Below are 16,146 nucleotides of genomic sequence, written 5' to 3'. Positions count from 1 at the left end.
AAGAACTGTATTTTCAAATAAATACAGACCCATCTTGACTACGGGAAGTCATTCTGAACATCTATTATGGTATAATAGTGCTGTTGAGTTTGGACACCTGCCATTTAGGAGAAATATAATTTGACTAAAGCCTTCCTAACTGAGAAGTTTCTTACCACTAGAGGGCTCAACACTGCTGTATGATTTTGTGTATGAATGCATGGATAAATATACATATAAAAACACATAAAACATGCATCATTAATGAGAATCTCCTTTATTTCTGTTCATGTATATACAAAAATGCATGTATGTACATAGACGTATATACATGTTTTATAATAATCATTTTTCTTTTATTATAAAGGCTTTCAAATTAAAATGAAATTCCAGTAATTTAAAATCTTTTAAAGAAAACAGTGTAGTTCACTATACAAAGAAGAACTGTTTAATTTAATAAATTAATTACAATATTCAGCTTTGTTTTCAAATGTCAGGATTCACAAAGAATATTAGTTCATTAAACTGAATGCCAAAAACAATCATAAAACATAATTCAAACTTCAATTCAACAAATGCCTGCTGTCATCATGTGTTTTATTAAGATGACACTGAATACTATGAGGATAGGTTTTTTTTTTTTTTTTTCCATAAGTGACTTCCACAGAACATAATATTGTGTTGCAGAACCTATAATTCCAAGTATTTGTTTGATTATGTGACATATTTTCCTATGAAATCTTAGAGGTTCTAAATTTAAAAAAATGTTCCTGGAAAGCTAACAGCTTTTTTTTTTTTTTTCATTAATGTTACAAATGTAATAAAGAGATAAATTCCTTTTAACGATTTTTAACTGATGCATAACCTTTGGACATATATATTACAACCCAGTTCCTCCACAGTACAATGATGTAATAATGAATAATACACCCATGCAGTCCAAAAGATAATTACGATAATCTTTCCATTCATATGAGACATATATACAATCATTTGAGATATAAATATTTCCTAAAATCATCAAAATTATATCTTAGTAGAAAAAATCTGTATAAAAAGTTGTTGAAAAGCAGAAGAAAACATTTTGGTGTTTTGATTGTTTTGGGAGAAAAAAGTGTTGAATAGAACAATATATATCTATAAAGTCAATGAGGATTTGCATAACTGAACCAAATCTTTCCAATTCTTATACAAAATAATTTATTTGAATTTGGCTGCACTACCTGTGTTTGCTGCTTACACTTTTACTACTACTCTTAGATACTAACATTTGATAAAGTTTTAACATACTCATTTTCAAGCATCACTGTGTTATGTGTGCTTTCCTTAACAAGTCAGTAGTTTAGTACTACCCTTTGTCACATCTTCCTAAAGCAGTAAGTAGTCAAAAAGCACAGTAAATTCACTGGGGAAGAAAAAATATTTTTTAGACTGAACAGTTAATGAGGCAAGAAATATAGGCAGATCCTGGAAACTATGGCACCTGAAGAATGGAGAGTGTGCCACCATGGCTTCACTAAAGTTAAATAATGTCTGACAAATTTGGTGGCCTTATGTGACAGGGTTACAGTGCTAGTGGATAAGGGAAGAAGAACTGATGTAATCTACCAGGACTTGTATAAAGCATTTGACAGTGTCTTACATAATATCCTTGTCTCCGAACTGTTGAGATGTGGATTTAATAGGTAGTCCACTTGGTGGATAGGGTCCCGTTCAAAGAGTTACAGTCAGCTGCTTGATATCTTTGTGGAGACCAGCAACAGATCTGTTTGGCCCTTTAAGTGCTGGTATTAGGATCAGAATTATTTAATATCTCTGCCAGTGACACGGACAATAGGATGGAGTTTGCAAGTTTGCAAAGATCTGGTGTGGCTCACGCTCTGGAGGGAAATGAAGCCATCTAGGAGGATCTTTAGAAGCTTGAGAACTGAGCCTGTGCTAACCTCCTAAAGTTTAACAAGGGCAAGGTGCTGCACCTGAGTCAGGACAATCCCAAGCATGTATAAAGGTTGGGCGATGAATACACTGAGAACAGCCCTATGGAGAAGGACTTACTGGTGTTGGATGAAAAATTCAAAATGAGTAGGCAGAGTATGCTTGCAGCAAAGAAAGCCAACTGCTTCCTGGGCTACATCAAATGAATAGTGATCAGCAGGTCAATGGAGATAATTCTTCCCCTCTGCTGACCTTTTGTAGAGTTTGTGCCTGAACTATTCAGCTCTGGCTCTAGTACAAAAAAAAACCCTGTTAAAATGAGTCCAGAAGACTCAGAAGAAAGCCGGAGCATTTCTATGAAAACAGACTAAGAAAGTAGGGATTGTTTAGATTAGGGAAGACTGTTGGAGTCCTCTTGATGGCTTTCCAGTTCTTAAAGGAGGTCAACAGGAAAGACAGGGAGATACCCTTTATAGGTATAATATATAAGGTATAATGGCTTTAAAATAAAAGAGGGTAGATTTAGATTAGACCATGGGAATAAATTATTTATTAAGAGGATGGTGAGGCCTTGGAACAGGTTGTCCAGAGATGTTGTGGATGACTCATCCTTGGAATTGTTCATAACCACGTTGGATAGGGCTCTGGTTAGCCTGATCTAGCAGAAGGTATCCCTGCCAATGGCAGGAGACTTGGATCTATCTGATCTTTAAGGTCCCTTTCAATACAAACCATTATATGAATCTATGATTTGAACAATGTCCTTTGAGGTAGGATAGGATATGATAGTTTTAATGGACTTCTCAACATCTCAACATAAAGACGCAAGTATAGTTGTGTATCTGTATCTATCATCATCCTTCTATAGCATGAAATATTATTGTATTTTCTATATTATAAATAAGTTACAGCTACAAAAGCTGTCAACACTTTCTATTAAGAATGTGCCTGGTGGCTGCTGATATTCTACGCTTCTCTTCATCCATGAACATCTTCCTTAATTTCATTGCAATGACATCCTAACAAGATAAAAAATTGTAGGCAGTAACCAACCTTAACTGGCAAAACTGGCAAATGTAAGCTATCAGATTGAACATGTATTTTATAAACTATATTAAAGAAATCATAAATACGGTTTTGAAAGAGGAAATCTTCCTACTTGGCTAAAATACAACAAACAAAATACTCCATAGAAAATTGAGAGTAAAAACAATCACACTTTTTTTTTTTTTTTTTTAAATATACGTATGTATACACATATTACATACAGCTTTCTATAACATCATCTTTGTATCTTTTTTTTAATCAATGTACACAATAGCTACATAAAGATTTTCACCTTAACTTGGATTTTGAATTGTTGTAATGCATGTCTAATTATATACTGGCTGTTCTTTATATTTAGTCTATTAGAAATGATAAATTATATATTCTTAGACACTTCATATCCCTCTATATAAAAATATATCTATGCAAAACTAATTCAAATTGTCCATCACTAGAATATAAAGATACTTTCTCTTATGGCATGAAAGCCTTACAGTTTATCTTACTATCTTTTATATAAGTTCTTCCCTTTCTCTACTTATTTTTCCCTCAAGTATTTCATATTAAGTGACATAAAGCCCTTGAAGTCAACAGAACTGTCTGCATCCAGTAGGTTTGTGGATTTCTATTGTCAGCCTGGAGGGTTCTCAAGATAAGAAAAAAAAAGAAAAAAAAAAAGCAGAAAAGAAGAAAAACTTTTCTACAAATAATATATGTATGTGGAACGTTTTAAATAATATACAGCTTATCTGAAAAACGCTTAAGAGCTCACATATACAAAAAAAAAAAAAAGGAAGATTTCCATTGATTTATAGTAAGCTTGGATATGAGATTTGGAGGCTTAAATCCGCAATACTGAAGCAATGCTGCTGTCATCCTTTGAAATAAATAGAAATGTATTGTCAATTCAGCAAGGTAGATAGACATACGCTTTTTTACAGCATATCAGTTGTTCTATGTTTTTTGGATTAAAAGTCATGCATCCAGTTACAAACATATAAAATTTCACTGTACTGGTCTTCGTGAATTATAAATCAAAATCATATTTTGCAACAGGATGGTAAGATGAATAAACCCCAAAGTAATTAATAATTTGCCACTACCTCCTTTTGTCTCAAAATGGTAACTTAGATAGGTTTGTACTACTATCTGTTCTAACCTTACTGCACTTTGTCTCAAATAGGTAGCATTATGTCTACTCCCTACATTTTACTTAGACCAGATAGCCTTTGTGTGCCCCTGACACACAGATGTATGCTTGTATGACAAACAGGAAGATATGCATGAAATTACTCTGGCCACTTTATCCTAACACTAAGTTTTATATCTTTCCTCTACTAGAATTTCCAATCCATGGTTATTTTGAAATAATTATTTTCAAGTAGACCGAGCTATAAAGCATTGGAATAATCAACTTACATTGTTGTAGCAAAATAATTTCTTAAGAGCAAACTCTAAGGCATTTGCTAACCCACAGGGAAGAATCAGCTGAAGTTCCCAGCATAACCTTGTATTCTTGAAGGTAATAACAACTGCCTAAAATCTCTCTGTGCTGAAAATTAATTTTTAGTGAACTGGTATATGCTTTTTTATACACTAAGTCTTTTAAAATATTATTAAAAAATGTCCAAATCTTTATTAGGAACTTTTGCTATTGCAATGATTTTACAGATGTGACTTTAGTTACTTTTCCACTGGCAAAAATCCTTCTGCTATGCTAATATTCTACTCACAGAAAAGATTTCTTTGGCAGAATAGCTTATGATTTGGAGAGTTGATTACAAATTATACTGATAAAAATGTATTTCTGTTGGTTGGTAACACAGAAGAGTTTGCTAGTATAATTTTATTAGTACATACTTTTAGTGGTCTGAAATAGTATTTATTTTTGAATTGAGCAAAACGATGTACACAACTAAAATTTTGCTAATCACGGTTACAACAGAAAAATCAGTAACTTTGTTTCCATCACATCTTTCTTGTTTCTCCTTTGTCTCCTGTGGAATGTTTACTTCCTCCCTTTCCATTCTTTTCATTTGCTAAAATAACTCTCATTGTCAACAGGACTACAGCAAAATTCAAGGTTTCAAAAAAAGGTCCTGTGTCATTAGACTATATTTGAAGTTATGACCTTTTTCACTAGTTTTAATTTATGTGAACAACTAAGACTTCATCACTATCTTTGAGAACATGATATAGCTTCAGTAGAGATGCCCTTACAACTACGTTACTACATTATTTCACGTCTTTCAATTCACAGGAAATGGTATAGTATTGCAGTGGACCAGGCTTCACAACAAGATCCAAGAAACTGACTTCTCCATTCACTTTCTTTTTCATCTTTCCTTTACCCTAAAATGTCAAAATTTCAAATAAGTAAGACAGTGGAATGTGGGCAAAATGAGGCATAAAATAGTAATATAGCAATATCAGTTCTAACAGCAGAGATTAAAAACAGGCATACTGATTCCCTTAACAGTACCCTATTCACCATGCAGCACTTAGATGAGTACATCTTTAAGAATCTGGAGTGATAGCTAGTTCTTCTGACATTCTTTTGTAATACAATGCTAACATGTATGCAGTCAGCACCACCGTAAACTAACATAAACTTCCTTTATTTCTCACCTACTAGGTTACAACATTATTTCATTACGACTGAATCACTCCTGTCTTGTGTCTGTTTTAATCTCTGATTTATTTATTTCAGTATTTAAAAAATAAATGAGAAAACAGGAAAGAAGAATACAACTCTTGAAAAACAGCTGATATTGAGTCTTCAGTTTCTTTCATTCTAAGAAATAGAAAGTCTTACTATACAGCAAAGTCACTATGGAGATGACTTTTTGGAAAAATTCTCTAGCCATTGGAGTTTTATGGATTGTACCATTGTCCTAGTCAATTCCTTGTAGGAGACAAAAAATTATCTTGTTCCGAGGTTACCTTATTTTTCATACTGACATCAGGGTATGTTATTAGGTAACCTCAAAATAGAAGAAACACAGGAATAGTTTATAAAACAGATCTACAACTGTAGGAATGAAGAATTTTGATGAACACTGTGGAGTAGGAGGAAGCATGAGATCCCTTTGCTAAGACAGCAGAAATGACCATTGATTTTCTATACTCACTCTCTCCTTCCACTTCTAAGCAGAGAATTTTGGTTAATATACTCATATTATGATAAATGGTATGGTCAAATTATTACCACTGTGAAGTCACCATCCACAGAGAAAGCAAGCAAAGAAAGCTACCACACAGTAACCATCTACAATATGAAAGGATTTAACTGTTGCCCATACTGTGCATCCAATACATGTGTGAAAAATACAGGAGATATAAATACTGGAAAATGGATAATCAGGCTTCTCTCTTTCTAAATGGGATGTTCAGCTTCCTTCCTTAAATCTGGGTATGATTTTCTTAAGATTAATGCTGATGCAATTTAGAAGTTCCAATGAGATTTAAAAATATTTACTGACGAACAATTCATGAAGTATTCAAAGAACACTTAGATAGTTTAATCAAGAACGACTATAGTTTAACTGGTAGACTACTGCAGAAAAAAAAAAAAAATCATAAACAGAGGCAGATGCTAAAGGCTTGAAAGAATAAGTTGTAAGTTCAGTTTTCAAGTAACTGCAGTTTTAGTGGAGCAAAGGTTTGCCAGACATCAATTGCCAGAGCAATTGTTTGATAATGAAGAACTCCCGGTAATACCAGTTTTATTGTGAATAAAAACAGAACTTGTTTTCTTTTACCTACTCTGGATGTTTAAGAGATATCATTTTTCATCCAAAGATTACTGGGCTCTGTCGTATTTCCTATAAGAGGAAAACCAAGCCATTAATTCTATTAACTAGAAGAGGTATCCATCACCTCTACCAGAAACAGAATTGAGTTTGGTTCCAAAGGTAGTCACTGAACCGCTGAAACATGAAACAGGCCTCCTGTTTTTGATATTTGATTCATATATTTTGATGCTCAGTGAACCTAATCAGGTTAGGAGGTGTTTAATGAGGTAATCCAAGTGTGGAGCCCCCAGTACAAAAAGACAGGGAGCTGTTGGAGAGTCCAGAGGAGGCCACGAAGATGATCAGGCGTCTGGAGCACCTCCCCTATGAAGACAGGCTGAGGGAGCTGAGCTTGTTCAGCCTGGAGAAAAGAAGGCTGCGGAGTGACCTTATTGCAGCATTTCAATACCTAAAGGGAGCCTACAAACAGGAGGGGAATCAACTCTTTGAAAGGGTTGATAACTGCAGGACAAGGGAAATGGTTTTAAGTTGAGGGAGGAGAGATTTAGGTTGGATATTAGGGGGAAGTTCTTTACAGAGAGAGTGGTGAGGTACTGGAACAAGCTGCCCAGGAAGGTTGTGGATGCTCCATCCCTGGAGGTGTTCAAGGCCAGATTGGATGGGGCCCTGGGCAGCCTGGTCTAGTATTAAATGGGGAGGGGGAGATTGGTGGCTTTGCATGTTGCAGGAGGGTTGGAGATTCATGATCCTTAAGGTCCCTTCCAGCCCTGGCCATTCTGTGATTCTGTGATTCTGTAATTGATGTAAAGTTACTCTGTGGACTTCCATGTGTTAACATATGTATTTCATTACTTTGGTTTATGCCTCTTCCTAATCCCTGTCATTTATAAAGACAGCTCTCATGCCTGTGAGAGAGACCATTCACACCTCTCACAGACAAGAGTGTTCTTAGAAATAAGGCTGGCAAACTGAACTTGTATTTCATACTATCACTGAACTAATTCTTTCTGAAGTTACTGGTAGGAGATAACTGAAAGAAACAGGAAAAGGAACAGCTTGAAAACAACTGGGTAGATATGCCAGTCTGGAACTGGCTAGAAAAGACTGGCAGGGAAGCAGATTAGAGAAAAAAAAAGGGAAATTCTGCTGATAACAGACATTCTAAATTTTTTCCATTGGTCCTTCTTCCACAGAAATAATGGCAGAGTGGAAACAAAGCTGTACAACAGGCCTCCACTATTTCTATAGGTGCTTCAGACCATGAAAAATACAGGAGGCTGACAGCACCACAAGGCAGTGTCCTGGGTAGTTTGCATTTATTTATTTATTTATTTATTTTGGCTAAAAACTATTTCATTATGCCTCACCCGTGATAAAATCACAGCTTGCAAAAACTACCACTGACCTCTGCCGCTAGAGGGCTGCACTTTCTGCCATAAGCTCCGAGACCTCAAGATCCCGGCCCTAGACAGGTTACCGGCTTTGACAGACGGTGCTTTCAGAAGCATATTCTGAAGCATATCTGTAATAGCTAACAATTTTGCTCATATTAAATTGTTGTTGCAACTGTTAATTATTAACTTAAAATGTCAATTATATGCAGCCATTCGCTTAGTTGAGTAGAAATCCTACTAAGAAAATAGCTGAGAGGCTAGTTCTATAGCTTTAGCTAAATTCTTCAAAACCTATTCAACTATAAAGAGACTACTTACAGGTACCAAAAAAGATTTTTTAAAAGCTTGTCTTAGTGGGACCAGGAGATAACATATAAAGAAATTATTAAACAAAAGACATTCTGTAGAGACAAGGGAAGGCACTTGTGAGACAGCTGTTCATGAAGAAACAGACTAACACAGGACAGACATCTGCTGAGCCTGGAGAAATTAGGTTTCAGGATTACCATTTTCCTCTAAGCTTATGGAAGACATATACACAAAAAACACACGCTGCTTATCACGTTAAAACCCTTTTTCATTCTACGTGTTAATTGTTAGGATGAAACAATACTTTTATTTAAAGAATGCAATCAAGTAAATGTTTTATAAGCTAATTGGAATTCCCAAAGGGAATACTTGCAGGTGCTGAATCCAATCAGATCTGCCACATAATTAAAATTGGTGCAGGGGACACAGTAAAGCAGATGTGGTCTTAAAACAAGAGAATTGTTTGATTCAATGTTACCACAGATGAATGGGGCACATTCAGATAGATAAAGGGACCAGTGTTATAAATTACAGTTCCACTGCGGAAATTGACTAAAAATGGCTTCACTTGAGCATCAATGTTTTTTATTTTTGCCTTCTAAATTTTCTGTAAGCCGTCTGCTCAGTTTACAAATAAAAAGAGGCTGCTTGGGACTGATGACCGTTCAAACTGGACCCGAGGCTTTTAAGCCACACAGTTTTCTTTCTGGCTCAAATACTAATTAAAATTCTTCAACTGGAACTTAGTAAAGAAAATGAAAGAGCCAAAAGAGTCCTCAGCTTGCTGCACCGTAATTGTATCAGCAACCGCAAAGGTAACAGAAGCCAAAAATTTTATTTCAGTCAGTAAATGAAGCAACCATGAGTCAGAATATCTTAGATACAAAGGGTATAAAATGATTACGAATGTACCATTTTTACACAATATTTTTTCTGACTGTACATGCTATCAACTTGTTACTGAATGTGCTGCATCTGTTTCATCCAGCTGTGAAGCTAGATACTGCATTCCTGGGACACAATTCCCAGAGAAGCTATTGAAAGTTTCCAATTTACAGTGCTAGATTGGGTCTTTAATTTGTGAATACTTTTGGGCAGGAGTCTGTTCAGATACTAAAATATCCATGCTTTAATACCCAATAGTATATTAGATATCTGGCTCATAATTTATAAGTACTCGCAAGACGATGTGCTGTACTATGTATTATGTATGAAATCTGTATTTTAAGCTCTAAAAATTGTTTTGGGCTGCATTAGTGGTAAGTGATTACTAACACTAGGGCTGGGTTTCCCAGGGAGCTCAGAATGGAAGTTGGATTTCATCCACAGCCAGCCAGATTTTCAGCCTGTATTGGACAAGAAACCGAGTCAGCGGCCATTCCGTACATACACGCAGCAATATGAATTTAGCACACAACATGGTTTAACGCAGTAAAGGCACGTTGCTAGAACTGATGCTCACTGCTGACCACGGCAGTTATGATTATATTACTCTGCCAATTTTTTCAAAGGTAATGAGTGGATTAAACAGCACAGAACGGAGTAAAAATGCCTTTCTAGCGCACGGGCAATCCCTCCCACCTTCACATTCTCGGCACCTCACAACCCTTTTAAGCTTCAACCTGAATACTCTGACATTTGCAAACGGAAATACCCCTGGCTGCAGTGAAACATCTTTGCGTTTCTATTAAATATTTATGTAAGAAATGCCGAGCTGTGTCACACAGCTCTGGCTTAGCCCAGCTGTCACCGCACAGAAATAATCTCTTTATTATTTTTCCTATGAGCCCGCGGGATCGGCCCTCGCCCAGCTGCCGGCAGAAGTGCCAATCCCGCTCGACACCGATGGAGAAGGCGCGGCTGGCCCCGCTCAGACACGGCCCCGCTATCCGGCGCCTCCTCTGCAGCCACAGCCGCAGCCGCAGCCGTCCTTTCTCGCAGCCGCGGGCCTGCGAGGCTCTGCGCGTAACCCAGGTGACGCGGCACCACTGCGCGGACCCTCCTGGGGCGGGAGCGGCCTCCCCACACGCCCTCCCACCGCCAACCCCCACCCCTCGGGCCGCCGCAGAGGTTAAACCGCCCCCGCCTTCCCCCCCAGCGGCTCTGCCGTGCACGACCCGTGATTGGCCGCGCCGCTCAATCCCAGCCTCGCTCTCTTTTGTTCCCATTGGCCAGATCTCCCGCCCGTCTTGAAGGGAGACCCCACCTTCTTCTGTAAGCTCCCCCAGAACCCCCCCCTACCCCCTTCCTCCCCCCATATCGCCTAGCTGCCCCCAGTCTGGAACCCCCTTCCCCGGCTCTAACCTCTCCTGCCTCAGGGGCTTCTGCGGTGTAGCCAAGGTCGGTGGGCCCCTGCTCGAGGCCGGACCCTGCTCAGCCGAGCCCGCCAGCTGCCGGAGCGTCCGGCGGTGGTGGTGGGTGGACACGGAGCCCCCCCACTTCAGCCCCGTGCCCAGCCCGTCAGCCGAGGAGAGCATGAGGGCGCGGGAGCAGCGGGCGGCCGCGCCGCAGCGTTAGGGCAGGCAGGGGCCGGAGGGGCTCGGAGGCGGTGTGAATCATCTCCCCCTCGCTCACTCGCCCACCATTTACACCGCTCCCTCCTCCTCCCGCCGCTCCCCCCTCCCGCCCGTTCTCCTCCGTCTCACTCGTTCTCGCTCTTCTCTCCCACTCTCCCCTCCTCTCCTCTCCTCCTCCCGTCTCACTCTTTTCACTTCCCCCCTCCTCCCCTCTCCCGCTTCTTTCCCCTCTCTCGCCCCCTCGCTCCCGTCTCCGTGCTCCTCATCTCCTCCTGACACTGCACTGCAGCTGCTCCTCCAGCCCAGTCCTGCCCGCTTCCCTCCCTCCTTCCCTCTCCTTCCCTCCCCCCGGCTGCCAGATAAACAAGGCGCTCAGCATCCTCGGCAACCCCGAGCGTAGTTCTACATTTTCGAAAAGGACAAGAGAACGGGACGAGCCCCCTCCCCTCCTCCTTCTCCTCCTCCTCCTCCCCCTTTCCCTTCCTCTTCCTTCCTCCTCCTCCTCCTCCCCCTTCCCTCCCTGCCCCCCCAGCACCGAAGGGAAGAGACAATTCTCCTCCGAGCAGCAGCAAACATGATGGCGGCAGCTCCCATCCAGCAGAACGGGACCCACACCGGGGTTCCCATAGACCTGGACCCGCCGGACTCCCGGAAAAGACCGCTGGAAGCCCCCCCCGAAGCGGGCAGCACCAAGAGGACCAACACGGGCGGTGGGTATCTCCTCCGCCGCCTCCCCCCGCCCGACCCACCCACCTCTCCCCTTCCTTCCCTACCTGCCTGCCTCCCCCTCGCCCCCCCAACCATTCCCATTTCTCTAACGTTATCATTCATCAAAATGGCGTCGCTTTTCGGCATCCACCGGGCTTTTGATTTAATGCCCACGCAGGGGCTACGCGGCCGCGACCCGGCGGCGGGGAGGCAGGCTTGCGGGGCTCCCTCCGCACAATTGGCTCCGATCAATGGCAGCCGGCTGGAAGGAGACAAACGCACTCTCTTCCCTTTGCATCCTTCGGGTCACAAGTTGCGTTTTAGCCTTGCCCTGCGTTTCCCTCTGCCTTGGCCTCGGTGCTATTGTCAGCCTGTGCACGGTGTTGTTTGGCTGCGGGGGGCGAGGGCTGGCTACTGCGGGGGGAGCCGGCTCTGCCGCGGGGACTCGGGAGCTATCAGCCCGCCCTGCCCGGGGGAAATGAGTTATAACGGGACCGGCGTCTCCTCCGCTCGTTTGCACCAGAGTCGTCATAACAATGCACCGAGGCAGAGGTGAATTTATTTGCCCGATATTAAGACAGCAGGCTGGCTAAATATAGTGCATCGTGCAGCCGGCTGGATGAATATGGATGGGCACTATTGTCACACGCAAGCACTTAAGGCGCTTGTAGGTTTGAATGGGGAAAGTGAGGTGAACTCGGATCGCTCCTCTTGCTTAAGGGGGGAAGAGGGGGAGGAGGGAGAACCCAATAATCACTTTGTAAAATAGATTCCATGGTAAAAATCTTGATGCTAAAGCCAATGGGACAGCTTTTTAATCACTGAGGAGATCATAAGTCTGGGGAATCGACCAACCTTTATTGTCCTGCGCTTTTTCAGAGCTGGTTACAGAAGGTTGTCAGACTTCAGTGTCTCTGACTTGGGATGAGAGCACTGATAATCAGTTGCTGGATCAGATTGGATTTTTTTTTTTTCATTCATTGCATATGTATTTTTTACGGTTCTGGTTATATGCTTTAATGCTAGTAGGGAGTAGAGGACTCGCATTGTCTATCTCATCACCTTTTAAGTGTATTTACAATATGTGACTTAGGCTTTTGAGTAACCGGGAAAGATTCTTAATGTCCTTTAATTAATGAGCTTAAAAGAGATCATTGTTCCTTAAGAACTGCTAAAGGAATACACCAGGATTACTTAGGCAAGTGATTCCATCCTCACCATGTTGAGTTGTTTTCTTGGCAGTGGCTGAGATGCTTGGAATAAAACCCCACATTTTGGGTGGGTTATTTGGTAGCAAGTAGTCGTTTTTCTCACTTAAGAAGAATGCATGCAATAGCTAATTGCTATTCTCATGTGTTTGCTAATGACAAACAAATAGCCCATTAGAATTTGTAATTCATTCCTCCTTAGTTTTGGCATTTCTTTTGCAGTATTTTCAAGCAAGGTTGTAGTTGTGACGAGGCACGTTTTTGTGCAGAGATTCTTTTTTTTTTTTTTTTTAAGGGTTTAGTCATTTCTGTATGCTATGGTTACCAGAAGGAAAGCTGAAAACATTCCGCCTTTGAAATGGAGTTAAAATTTTATTCTTATTCTTTTACAGAATTAAGGAATGTATATGGATTCTTTATTTTGCTTGAAACAAAAGTGCGTATTTTGAAATGTCAGAGACATAGTCCAAACATGTCTTGCGAATGACGCAACTGGTTAGATATAAATGCATGCATTAGTGGATGAGGCTAAAGATATAACATCATTTGTGGGTCTGGGGGGGAGAGATCAAAGTTTGTAAGTTATATTAACCATGCATATCTCAATTTTTCAGAGGATGGCCAATATTTTCTAAAGGTCCTCATACCTAGTTATGCTGCTGGATCTATAATTGGGAAGGGAGGACAGACAATTGTTCAGTTGCAGAAAGAGACTGGAGCCACCATCAAGCTGTCTAAATCCAAAGATTTTTACCCAGGTAGGTGCGAAAATTAGCTGATTATGTTTAAATCCCATGGGTTGTATGAACGTGTCAGTATGTTTCATGTGTTGGCACATAAGCATCAAGTGCAGCATGAAACGTTTTTTTTGAAAAGCATGCAACAAAGTTGCAACAGTGGATATGATGTTTCATTTTACTTGATGTATGGAATGAAGTGGGTAGATTATCATCTAGTTATCTAAGTGCTTTATATATGTCTAAAAATGTTTTCAGTGTTGCTGAAAAAAATATTCTGTTTGCTTTTTTGCTGGTTAAAAAAAAACCCTAGCTTTAAAGAACCAACTTGACAGCTGGCGTAAAAATAATTGTTCGTTTGAAGTTTTCAGACACTGCAATGACAATTAAGCTAGAATGAATAAAATTGAGAGGCCTCCTCTTAAAGAATGGGCCATTTACTTTAAATCCATTATGTACCTTCTTTATGCCTCATTGCTTTGTTCACTGGCTCTGGAGTGAAGTAAAGAGGACAGGCGCTGCTCTTTAGATATTCTTTATATTATGTTTACCATGGTGGTGGAAGAAAACTCTGCTATAAAAGGGAAACACTGAACAGTTGAAGAGCAAGTATTTCTCATAAATTGTATCTGCACGCAAGAAACAAGTTTTCAAATATTAGTGTACGATAAGAAATAAATACCTGATTTAATATTTCTTCTTTAAAAGTTCTGAAGAGGAGGTCTTGCATAACAGTATAAAACATCTTAGTTTCTGCAATTGGATTTTTTTTTTCCTTAGGGTCAACAATTTAACATTCTGTATTTGAATGTGATCTGGGGGGGTTGTTATAAATGGATGCAGATAACGTGTTACTAGTTTTGGTGTTTTGATTCTGTTTTGATGGTAATCTGGTGATTTAGAATTGACTAGGTGTTAACACCTTTTCTGTGGAAAAATAAGAGCTACTTTTCATTTGGTCTAGTTTAACAAGATGAATTCTCTAAAACAGTGAAGGCAATTGGTATGGGTGTAAGTAGGACACTAACATATTAGCGTTTATTTTCCCTGTTTTATTAGTTCTGTATAAAGGAGAAGTGGGTAATCTCTTATTAATGGAGATATTGTGGTCTTTTTACAATGAGTTTTGTTATGGACATTTTAATGCACCTGTTGTATATCTCCTTGGTGAATGAGACTTGTAATTCCTACAAGTCCAAAGTTGAAGTAATGCATGTAGTTTTTTTCCTTTGAAACATACAGTATATGAGCTGATACTGTTGGTGTTTTTTTTTTTTTCCCTATTTTAAATTTTTCATTCCTCTTTCGGAAAGTTAAAGGAAAAATTATTTTGAAAGGTGTGGAAGAGCGGGGGTTGGGGGGAATCAATGTAGAATTGTGAAAATTCTAGGAAGAAATAAAAACATTCAAAAGAGCTTGATTGCAGAATTAATAACATAATCCGCGTAAAGAGCTGCACTAGTAAATTAAATTCGCTGTCAATAGATGAAAATGAAATACATTTTCTGCATTATACATGAGGTAGTATGAGATATACAAGGATGTTACAGAAAATTGGTGTTTATGAAGTATATTTAAAATACCAAATTACAAGCCTTTTCATTTTACTACAGTTTATTTACACTCAGTTGGAAAGGATGCTCGAAAGATTAGATCTTTTGTTTAGTACTCCAGCAGAGTTCTTCTGTTTTTTGATTAAATCAGAATTACATATTCTCTTGTCTTGCAAATTGTAAAGATATATCACGAGTAGCAGATAAACCTTTGAAAAATAAAAAGTAGCTAGCTAGACACCAGTAAAAACGTTTGCGACAAACACATTCTCTCTTAAAATCAGTAGTACTAATAATACAGGCAGCTAGGAAAGAGAGGCTCAAACTGTTTAACTGTAACAGGTGCAAATGAAGTTCCAGTTTGACTTTATACTTTCTGCTTTGGATTTGCAGCCACATTATGTAGGAAGTGAGTGTTTTAAGGAAGTTGGTTAAGGTGTGGAATGGATCTGAGAAATGGACTCCAATGGGGCTAACTCTTGTTGGTCTTTCTGTTTGCACTTGACCACAAACCTGTGGAATTTTCAAAGGTCCTGACATTCTGTAAGCTGGTAACTTTTGGGTTTATTCCAGACCCTCAGACTCATATAGCATGAGGGAAAGGGAAACTTGTGAAAAAGCTAATATAAAGATGCAATTTATTTTCTGTATACTGTTTCTAAGTGATTATTTTGGTTACTTAGCCTATAATATTGTATGTGACTCAGAATGTGTTCAGTGTGTGTTTAAGCATGAAATGTTTATTCACTGAATTTTCTGTGAAACTTCTCATTTTTCCAAAAAGTTTTAGTACAGTCTGACTAAGTTGTTGTTTGGAAAGGAGGAAGTTGGTTGTAATACGGAAGTCATGAGCAGTTTCTATGATCTAATAGTGTTCTTTCTTTTTTCTGTAATGTAGGACTTCAGTATGCAGACTGATTTCTGTTGGAATTATTTTTGTGTATCAAAAAAATGACATAACTACTGAGGAATCGTATGGCAGCTCTTATTGCAAGACATTGAAGG

General features: G+C 39.4%; 1 protein-coding gene and 1 long non-coding RNA gene across 7 annotated transcripts in view; one reads left to right on the top strand and one right to left on the bottom strand.

Moving 5' to 3' along the window:
- Window positions 1–4,081: 4,081 nt before the first annotated feature.
- Window positions 4,082–11,042, bottom strand: LOC128087076 (uncharacterized). Its single transcript, XR_008209671.1, has 2 exons — window positions 10,724–11,042; window positions 4,082–9,765 (listed from the first exon to the last, which is right to left on the bottom strand). It is a non-coding gene; the product is annotated as an uncharacterized LOC128087076 (long non-coding RNA).
- A 415-nt stretch (window positions 11,043–11,457) lies between these two features.
- The window catches only part of NOVA1 (NOVA alternative splicing regulator 1), a 128,969-nt gene continuing 124,280 nt past the window's right edge, over window positions 11,458–16,146 (top strand). For 2 of the 6 annotated variants that reach the window (XM_052696316.1, XM_052696315.1), the window contains exon 1: window positions 13,498–13,609. Coding sequence is in view for 3 of the 6 variants with exons in the window: in XM_052696318.1 (XP_052552278.1) it covers window positions 11,510–11,645; window positions 13,466–13,609 (280 nt within the window). In the remaining 3 variants the exon portion in view is untranslated. Of the gene's footprint in view, window positions 11,646–13,465; window positions 13,610–16,146 lie in introns of those variants that run through there. The other 4 variants (XM_052696318.1, XM_052696313.1, XM_052696312.1 and 1 more) reach the window with 4 other exon arrangements.

Source organism: Tympanuchus pallidicinctus, unplaced genomic scaffold (genome assembly GCF_026119805.1).
Source record: "Tympanuchus pallidicinctus isolate F22 unplaced genomic scaffold, pur_lepc_1.0 scaffold3, whole genome shotgun sequence".
NCBI lineage: Eukaryota > Metazoa > Chordata > Aves > Galliformes > Phasianidae > Tympanuchus > Tympanuchus pallidicinctus.
Note: the sequence above shows the minus strand (reverse complement) of the source record. Positions and strands in the feature narration are given on the sequence as shown.